General features: G+C 28.8%; 1 protein-coding gene across 1 annotated transcript; it reads left to right on the top strand.

Moving 5' to 3' along the window:
- Positions 1 to 440: 440 nt before the first annotated feature.
- Positions 441 to 7,879, top strand: LOC124534820 (G-patch domain and KOW motifs-containing protein). The gene is made up of 6 exons (XM_047110840.1): positions 441 to 814; positions 1,092 to 1,371; positions 2,129 to 2,217; positions 2,893 to 3,067; positions 4,612 to 4,744; positions 7,350 to 7,879. Exons 1-6 carry the CDS (start codon positions 696 to 698, stop codon positions 7,862 to 7,864), a joined length of 1,311 nt encoding a protein of 436 aa, XP_046966796.1. The 5' UTR covers positions 441 to 695; the 3' UTR covers positions 7,865 to 7,879.
- The last annotated feature ends 3,176 nt before the right edge of the window (positions 7,880 to 11,055 follow it).

Here is an 11,055-nt window from a genome sequence, read left to right as displayed (position 1 = left end):
ATAGAAAAATATGATCTCTTTTTCATAAGATTAACACATGACTTATAATACAACACCTATAATACAAACAATTAATGTCTCATCAATAAAAAAATAACAAAATGTAATACATATTATAGAAATTATGCAAATAGATCATAAGCGGTTTTAAAATTTGAAAAAAATATCGATTAAATATATTAAGACCGGTCGAGCATTACAGGAAAATCAATATAAAATAATGTTTAAGTAAAATTTTAAATGCTTTATTAATATCCTTTTATTGCATAAATAAAAGTATTCATAACCACAACATTTTTTTAAGCACTTGACATGGCGCTAACGTGTAATGGAAGCCTAATATTATGTCAATGAGAATAAAAATACCAAAGACAATATAATTATTACGGTTGGTAAGTCTATATAATGTTTTCAACTTGACATTTCACACGCGTCATGATTGACATTGTCAAAGATTTCTTTAGCCGTGCTAATTGCAAAGTTTTCGTCTTGTTTTGTAAATAACATTTAGTTTCTAAGGAATACAAATAATTCCTTATTTGTAAATGAAAATGTGTGAATATCAATTAAATTTAATTTGTTTTTAGAATAAAATACTAAACAGTTGGATAGAAATCCTACGATTATGTGGTGAAATCTAAAAAATATCAATTGATTTGTTTCTTAACTGATATATTTTTAAAGAATTCGGCAAAATGGAAGGCAAAAAGATTTCGTTTGGCTTTATGAAAACAAAAAAGGATAATAAACCTTTAATTACTGAAAAGAAAGAATACATTGAATGTGTTGAAGAAAAGTCCATCAAAGTTGTGGGGTAAATCTCAAAACATTTAATTACGTAGTATTTCACCTAACCAAGTTAAATTATATATTATTACGACCTTAATTCGCTTAAATATAAAAGTATCTTTTGCAATTTTAGTTAATATTCGTAATCATTAAAATCAATTTATAGACACTTAAACTTTGTAGGTTACACTTGTAAAAAATCTGTTTTAACAAATATCATTTTACCAATTTCGTAATAAGGTTTTATTATAATAATGACTGAAATTATGTGTATTTGAATAAAATGTTGAATAATATTTCAGAGGGGAAGTGAAAGAAGAAGATACACCATTGGTTATACCCATGAAACCTAACACATTGATCACTGCCGAAAGGTTAAGAGAAATCGCTGAAAAAGCTGAAAACTTTGAAGAACTAGAGACAAAAATATCATCTGACGAGAAAAACCTTCCAAATGATGAGACAATAGACCAAATGGCAGTTAGAGAGTTAATGGAGGAAGCAAAGAAAGAAAAAGTTTTGGAAACTCCTCAATTAGTTCTGCCGATGAATGCTAAACCCGTTCTTGAAGGACAAATTGAGGTATATTGCCTTTTTAAATTGTATTCTTTATTTATTTCAATTATTTTTTTAATTAAATACATTTACATGGTGGTATGACTTAGTAGTGGTATCTTGATAAGGCTACCTAAATTTTACCTATTTGAAATGGTGCTGCATTGGCAAAGTAATGAATGGATATTATCTAGTACACAGTCTATATCAGTGGATTGTGGTGACCACTTACCATCAGAAGCAAAACTACCTTTCTAATATAAATTAAAAAATATATAGAAGTTAGTCATAATAATTAGTGTTGTTTCTTATTATGGTATTTTTAAGGGGCCTTTATAGGCAGCCTAATTTTCAGCCCCATCATTACACAAATTTTAATTATTGCTGAAATACTCAAAGCATTACTTTGAATAAAAACAAATACACACAATATAAAAAAAATCTTAATATTTTGGTATTTTTTCAAACTGTAGTTATGAGTGCATACCAATACAAGTGTGAAAAACTCTAAAATCTTTTAATAAACCACATACTTCACAATTAAGGGTGTCACTTTTCCTCATTACATATCTAAACCTGCCTATTGGCATGCGTTCAAATTTAAGTCTGAAAGCTATAACTTACCTAACTTATATTGATATCACTATTTACAAACAGCCTCTAACCATCTCATTAAGCAAACTCTCATTGAAGTGTTCAAGTATTAAAACTTAATTCCTATAAAATGAAGTAAACACTGGTAATATTTGAAACCTTTTAATAAAATTTATAAATGTAATTTCAGTCAACTCTTGATGACTACGACTCTGTACCTGTACAAGAGTTTGGATTGGCGATGCTGAGAGGCATGGGTTGGACTCCAAGTAATGATCAGTAAGTATCTAATGACATAACACATATAATTTTCATACTCTTGTAATAAATATTGTTAGTTTATCATTAATATGTTAACAGGCATATTATTGTGTAACTCGCAAGTATATGATTGCAGATTTATGTCTAACAGCATATTGTCTTTTCTCATTGTAAATAGAAACATACCTAATTGAATATTTATTAAATAAAAATATAATATAAATAGTAATAAATAGTTTTTAATAAAACAACATCTTTTCTATCAAAGTTTTAGCTTTAAAAGTCCATGCTGAGTTACATTTACAAATCAGAAAATGATATAAAATACAAATCAGTGAAAATATCCTAATAATTATAATTTTTATTTATATGATAGAAACTTGTAGATAACATATATGTAGTTTATATTAAAAATATTATTTCTTAAATTTTTTAATAAAAATGTGTTTATATAAAGTAAAAACAACAAATTCTTAATGTGACATAGTTTGAACAAATTGTAATTATTGTATTTTTTCGAGATATTTATTGTAAATAAAGGTAAAATAACTGATCATATAAATGCATTTAGTGACTCATATCACTAGTGTATAGTGGATTTATCTATTTTATTTTATTAAAATATGTCATAGACAAAATATGTACGTAATAACATTACATTATTATTCTGTTTTTAAAATTTTTACATTTCAGATCTAAATACAAGCAGCCACAATTGCGACCAAAAGGACTGGGTTTGGGTGCAGACAAAGTGATCAAAGAAAATCAGAAAAAAAAGTCCTCTAAGGATAAAGAAGAAGACTTGTCCATAGTTAAGAATTCATTTGTGAAGATTACCTCCGGCAAGTTCAGTGGATTTTATGCTAAAGTAAGTGTCATCTCATTTATTAATATAATAATGTAAGTCATTTTTATCATTATTGAATTTTTTTTTGTTTATATTTTGTTTTCATTGCAGAAAAATGCTCTTATTTTTACCATATCCAATTCTTCACAAAACAGTCTGCAGCCTTTTTATGCATTAATGTCATTGCCATTATTTTAACGAAGATTAACTACATTTTTTTTTTATTTATCCATTAGTAGTATTTTTTTATTGTACAGAGTCATTTAGTAACAATACTCGTTTTGAGCTGTTGCTCAGTTGCATTAAAATGAGTAACAATTATTGTTTATGGTATATATAAGAAGAGCTTCTCATTTTATTCATAATTTAATGAAACAAGCCATAAGACAATATTCATTTGGCTTCTTTTACTTCAAGATTTTATGCCGCAGTTTCTTTTAACCAAATTATTAAAAGAGAATTTGATTGAGGGAAATTACATTTTAGGGTATCATATAGTTTAATTTTCCATTAAGTTTCCAAAAATATAAAAAGTACAGAAACGCTTGTTATTTTCTACAAAATTAAAAACTTAAATCTCACTCATTGAAAAAAGACAATATAGGGCCTCAATAATAGTATGCATAGTAGCCTAAAAAAAATTCAAGAATTTTTTTGTGTGTGTTAGATATTTTTATTATTGGTAATATGTAATATCAGGTAATTGAAAAATAACATCTATTTCTTTATTATTTCATAATATTTTAAGGTTTAAGGCAATAAAAGATGATATGAATAAGAAAATGTATTTCAAAATCAATAATATACTTTATTCAAGTACAAAGGGTACTTGAATCGCTATTGTATATATCGTTATATATATTATTACACGCACTTTGAATCGTTATTTAACAACTATTTTTAAATAAGCTACCACCGGTTCGGAAAGTAGATTCTACTGAGATGAACCGGCAAGAAACTCAGTAATTACTCTTTTCAACATTTAAAATACAATCATGTTAGTTAGTCACAATTATATATGTACATAATTTATTCAACCATTATAGCATCTTTAGAAATCTAATATAATTTTATATAATATTTACAATCAAACTAATTATAAAAAAACTAACTTTGTCTCTTGGTAATTACAATTTAAATACAATAAACAATTCAGATATTTTATCAATAATTTAACAAGCAACAACAATTATAATTAAAGTTATATCGTACCTTAATGGTCAACATCTCGCTGGCGCAGGGAAAAGAGTGTCCTGGTATTAGGAGCTTCCCTCACTTATATTAACTTCACTACAAATCGCATGATTCACAATAATGAACAGAAAAGTCAATGTACCCTCTTATCGAATATAAAGTATCAATACAATTCAAAAATAATTTAAATGTAATTGTTATTATTACATAATTAATTAAACCATATAATAAATAATGTATACCTTTATATAATAATCTAATTATTTTATAATTTCTTACTTAATCTGTCATGTGCAACTACAGAACTTTCTTCCAACTCACACTTCTTTATAATCTCTGTATGATTTAATATTATCTATGTTTCTTTACAGGTTTTAAGTTTAGATGAAGACAATGGCCGTGTTATGGTCGAAATATCAGTTAAGAAGGAAACAGTCAGTTTGAGTGAATTTATGATGCAAGCAGTATCCAAATCTGAATTTGATAAACAATCAAAAGTCATCAGTAAGTTATTTAATTTTTACAATTTTTTTCTTCAGCTGTTGAGTTTAGTTGTTTTTATCGAAGATCTTTCTAAAATAAGATACAATAGAGAAAATTGACTTGAAAGAAAGTTATTATTTCCTCATGATCAATATTTCAACAACGGCTGAACCGAAATCTGTAAATGTACTGGTAAGGGTTCTGTACCTGGCCTTGCTTAGATTTTTTTCGATTTGCCATTCAATAGGAGCATGAGACTGGATTTGCACACATACCTGTACAGTTAATTTATGGTGAAGTTTTGTAGTATTTTTTGATATTGACCGAAATTGGTCAAGAGAACATCATACTTTTACTTTGTAGAAAGTGTTTTATTTTTTAGATAGACATCAGTTTTAGATACATCTGGTACTTGTGCAATGATTATACCTCTCTCAGTTTGATTGATCGTTTCATTTTTATTTTCTCTATTTTTAGAGCCCTTTGATTATTTTGCGATTAAACTACGCTAATTTTGTCTTTTTTTATCTTGCTGGTAAAACGCATATATGCGGAACGTGGATAGCGACGACAACTCATCTCCGGTCTTTGACTTCGTATCTCCTTGGGACTTCCTTGACATTCCAACAGAAATAAACCATTTCTATACTGCCTCTTTCTGTGAGGCATAATGTTTGATCGGTACGATAGACCTCTGCTAAATATCGCCACCATAATTCCTGAGACAGTGGTTCAGTGGCGGAAAACACTCGTGTCAAGTGTGAAAAAATGTTGTATGGAATAACCAGTACACCTCAGCGAACACGTTCTGCCTGGAGTGAGTTCCCAAATCGGTACGCTCGTGTGGTTCGTCGAGGTGACGCAATCAACGACATCCTACGTTAACGACTTATTGCCTTCATCGCTCTCTCTCTGTAGTCTGTCCCTCAGAAGTGCCTTGTTTAAAGCTATGTAAGCGTCGATTCTTGTTGGTGCACGGTATAGCGTCATGGTCATGCTCATGCTCATCCTTACTACACTGTCGTATAGACGCCGCATGTTGATTCTGGCGTTCCATCTTTCGTCCAAGAATTCTATAATCCTAGTATTGTATACCCTTTCTCCTGTTTTTGGTGTTGTCGCAAAATATTACTTGTGTATTTTATGGTTTCGTCACCATTTTTTTCTGTCAGTTTTTTTACACAACCAAGCTAAAAAATAATTTTAACTAAGACTTTCATTATATTTTTCTTTCATTATATTTCATTATATTTTTTCAGTATATTTAATTTACGCTTCAATATGCAATATCTTATATCCAAATATTGACTGACTTGGTAATCACTCTCGCAAAAGAAGCGCAAAGCACTTCTGCAGAAATAAAACGCTTATGCTCTGACTTTTCTAGTGGGGATTGGAGATTTCAACATACCATGTTTATGATGTTGGAGGGATTTTATTTATTTTGATTCAAATTGTCGAAGTCTTCGACAAGTGTGTTGCCAGGGATAATATACGGACGTGGATGCCTCATAATATTCAAATAGTAATGGAGAGGCCTATGCTCGAAGCTTCCCTGCTAGATCGAATCAAAACTTAAATCGACATTGTCCGATTAATTAAAAAAAAAAAAAAGTAAAGTAACAGCCTGTAAATTCCCACTGCTGGGCTAAAGGCCTCCTCTCCCTTTGAGGAGAAGGTTTGGAACATATTCCAATTAATTCCGATTAATTGCCGAACTAAAATAACATTGGTTGGGGCACATCGCCCGTAGAACTGAAGCATCATGCTTCAGGCCTCCTACAAGATAGATCAATCTTATCTTGGGATGCCTTTGAATACGGTTAGCGCAAGACCGCCCGTTTTTAGAGACTCCCAAGAACCTTTGTTCAGTAATCTTATCTTAATAGTCTTTTGCTGCTTCGGGCTGAGATGATGAATTGACAAATATTGGTTCTTCTACGAGCTATGTGGTTAATTAAATTTGTTTTAAATATTCCCACTGTGATGTGCCGCCATCTGCTCAATTTTCGGTTTTGTCATGTTTTATGAATACAATATTTCTCTTGTCCCTTTTCTTCATATTTGTATATGATACTTGTACGTGGATGATCATTGCTAAGAATAATATTCATATAAATGATTATGGTTAATATAATATCTTTATTTATAATAAAAAACCATTACACTTAACTACTTATATCGACTTTAATTTATCTTCCCAAATACCGATAACAGTTTCGTCTACGTTCCAAACGCCATAGATGGGAAATCATAGAGTAATGAAACTCTAGACCTCTGGCCTAGTCTCTCTCTGGCTGACTCTGAACTGTCAAATATTGTTTATTTGATTTTTCTCTTTTTATTATTGGAATAGAATATAGACGCTTGATGATATGAATGATGATGATGATGAGAATATGAACGAAGAGTCTACTGGTAGAGCAGCCTAGCTGTGCTATTACCAAATTAAACAGACTAGAAAATATCGATTTTCTGCCTGTCTGTCAATCGCCTTTATTTATGCATGTTTATATTGTCATTGTTTCTGTTATTGAGCGAACTTTTTTTGGCAAGATTGACGATGATTTTCTAATTTCATTTTCTTTAAAATAAGCAAAATACATTTTTTATTTAATTGTTTTAGATGCTGAATCATACGAAGAATATAAAAAGAAGGAATCTTATAAACATAATAATTCAAAGGTAGAAGATACATCTTCTAGGAAAGATGGTTCTTCCAGTAAAAAATCAAATGATATCAGAGTTAGGGATTACTCTAGAATAGAAAGGAGGGAAGAAGAAAGACCAAGGAGCAATGAACAAAAACATTCAAATGGTAGAAGTAGAAAGAGCCCGAGTAGAGAGAGATATAGAAAAGAATCTTCTAGCAGTGAAGAAGATAGAAGCCGACACAAAAATAAGAACAAAAAGAAATATAGTAGTAATGAATCTTTGACATCTGAGTCCGACAACAGGCATAAGTCAGTAAGTAGAAGACGGCATAGCAGTAGTGATTCTTCGGAAATAAACTATCGTAAAGAAAAAAGTAAAAAACATAAGTCAACGAAAGAAAAGAGAGATATCGATAAGAAACGAAAAGGAAAGAAGAAGAAAAGAGATAGAGATCGTTCTCCGAATTATAAAAAATGTAGAAAATAAGGTTTTTAAATTTAAATTTGATATAATTTTAATCATTTTAATAAAGAAACATTCAATCTTGCTTGTATTTTTTTTTTATTCTACGCTATTTTATTATTTCCTTTTATATAAGACTGTATTCAGTTGTTTTGAATACCTACAACTGATTATATATTTCATCCTTAACACAGAAAATCGTGATGTACTCGAACAATATAGCTAATTTATAAATATTTTTGACCTCTACTAAGTCAGATATAAACAGAAACTCAACCTTTGGATAAAATAGTAAAATATGGTCTAAGGTCAAGATATTAAAACTTAGTTGAATCAAGTCTTACAATCACTTTGAAAGATTAAATTATATACATCTAAGTTAACGTATTGAAATTGTAAATTCTTCCCGTTTACAGAATCTCAGACTGAAATAAAATAATTTTCTTCCCTTTATCTCGTTACAAATAATGTTATGAAGACAACAAACAATATTTTTAACGTAATAAAATAAAGCTGAGAGTGTAAATTATTAATCGTTGCGGTGACATGTTTTTAAATTACAAGATTCACGAGGTTATGTTGGTGCTACGTTTAGTAAAGTTACCAGTTTATAAAAAGACGCAAAGTACAAATATTGACGTTTTAATGGGTTTACAACTTTACACATAGGTTGTAAATTTTGATAATAAATAAAATAAACCTTACATATTAAAATTTATATTTAAAAATTACTTTAATTTTTAGACAAAAGTTTTGAATTTGTGTTAATTTTCTTCAATATATTTAGATCCAACTGTGTGTACTCCATCTTTGTTTAAAACATCCTGCAGGTAGTCTCTAGTTCCAAATTTATAAATAAACCTGAAAACTCTCTTATAAAAATAATAACAGATTAAATATTTATAAATTTACCTGAACGTAATAACTTCATTGCCAAAATATACTAGAGCGGTATCAATAACAGTTAGTTATCCAACTTTTCGAACCGTGTATGCTACGATAAATATAAATCTAGGGACGATAAATGAGGGTTCCATTGCAGTTTAGACTCTAATGTTATTTCTAAAAACAACGTAGTAACGATTTTATTAGGATAACTACTGCTAAATGATATAATTTTGCTTTCCAGGAGTATATAATATAATTTACAAAATGTGTAGACCTTTTCTTTTTTTATCATTCGAAACTAAATTATTTGTTTTGAAATAAATAATGATAATACACTCTTCCATCGTCATAGTTATTTTTTACCCCCCGACCTAAATAATCAATGAAGTATCGTAAGCAAAAAAATTCAATATAACAAATAACTTTAACATAAAAAGATCATTTGTATATACTACTTACCAGAAATAGAAAAGGACCTAAAATTGATCCTTGTGAAACACAATATGTAAGGATCCAGAAGACTATTCCATTACTAAAAACTTGTTGGACCTTTTGATTTACGTACGAAGCAATAAGAATATTATTATGCTCAAGAGCTTCACCATTAATACCGTAATATAGCGTTTTATGTTCTACAAAATCAAATGCCTTAAACAAGTCACATAATACTTCAATATCATTCTGTGACTTTTCCCATGTATCACAAATATGTTTGAGAAGTGTTATTGCCGCATCAGCTGTTGACAAGCGACCTCTCGTAAAACCGAATTGCTCGCAATAAAAAATAGTATTTGTTCCGAAATGGACAAGAAGTTACTTCAAAATATTTTATTTAAATAAATTACTTAAAGATGGAAGAAAAGAAATAAGCCTGTCTGGAGTCACTTCTGTTTCCAGTCTTAAAAAGTGGTAAAACTTTACATTTTAACAAGAAAATGAACCCGTTTGAAAACTCTGTAGCCATCACTATCAGTGAATAGCTGACAAAGAACTCAACAGTGATAATTATGCATATTGGCCCGTATCTTTCATGCTTACATACAACTAGGAACTTTGGTAATGAGAAAATGCGTAAAATATACTGATATATTCTATATAAGTAGAAATTTCTTGGCACTTTTATAAAACTTGTTGAATTCATTTTAAAATAATATTTAAATTATATATTTGGCAACATTATCTGTACATTATTTTGTAGCATTTAAGGATGACGAGTAGCATTTATTTGTCTTTTCAAAGATATGTGATTATATATGTATGCCAATAAATTAATTATTATTAATTTCATTGGCATAATTTTTCTTCCTGAATATATTGACTTATTATTTATAATTGACACATCATATATATATTTAATGTGGCTATGTATAAGGCATTACAAATCTGCTCTGAAGTGTCTATTACCTAGTTTGCCGCAGCCTAGGACCCATTTCCTACAATATATGAATATATATGCGTGTATAACGGTTAGGTTAAACGGTTAGTTATGAAGCTATTTTAACGTAATAAATAACAACTATAAATATATTTATTAAAATAAAATTATTCGGATTATTCTCTCTCTCTACGGAATTATGTAGCCATTTAGATTCTATAAAATATACTACAAAATAATATCGCATTTTTGCGATGTTAAGTTACTTATATTAATTAATTTTCTCTATTGTAATCAAGTGAAGTATTAAGTTCACTATAAATTGTTAATACTTATTACTTATACTTATTTATATTACGACCCTTCTATGATATTATGGTTGACCTGCTTCCTACTTATTGACGCGACGTGACCTGGATATAATATTTCACAATAACTTTGGCATAAAAACTTTTTATTAGAGACCATATTTTTTTAATATGAGTAATTGTTTGTGCATACAAAAATCAGTAATCAAGAGCTTAAACGCTAAACTAATTATGTATCAGGTTTCATTGAATAACTTCATTGTTAAATTTTAATATATTTATTTATATCTCTAAACTTTGCTAAATTATACTTCGTAAAGATCTTATTTTCCTAAAACTTAAATACTCTTCAGATTAAATAAATACTTTTTTTATTTAAAATGTAATAAATAACTCATAATTGTATATTATAAATCAAAAAATATTGAAGAACAATCAACGTGTGATTGATTAGAAGAACACGTGTCGAGAAACTATTTCCCAATCATTTCATTAAAAATTGTCTTGCGACAAATAGTTTACAGGTAATATTTCCTAACACCTATTAATAGTATCACAGCTTTATGTAAAAAAAATTAATGATAATAAAGATTATTAAATTTTGCGACATGGAATATGATTGGTCGAACCGATTGATACTGATT

The sequence above is a fragment of the Vanessa cardui genome, chromosome 13, assembly GCF_905220365.1.
Source record: "Vanessa cardui chromosome 13, ilVanCard2.1, whole genome shotgun sequence".
NCBI classification, from domain to species: Eukaryota; Metazoa; Arthropoda; class Insecta; order Lepidoptera; family Nymphalidae; genus Vanessa; species Vanessa cardui.
The sequence above is the reverse complement of the archived record's forward strand: the minus strand, read 5'-3'. Positions and strand labels throughout refer to the sequence as shown.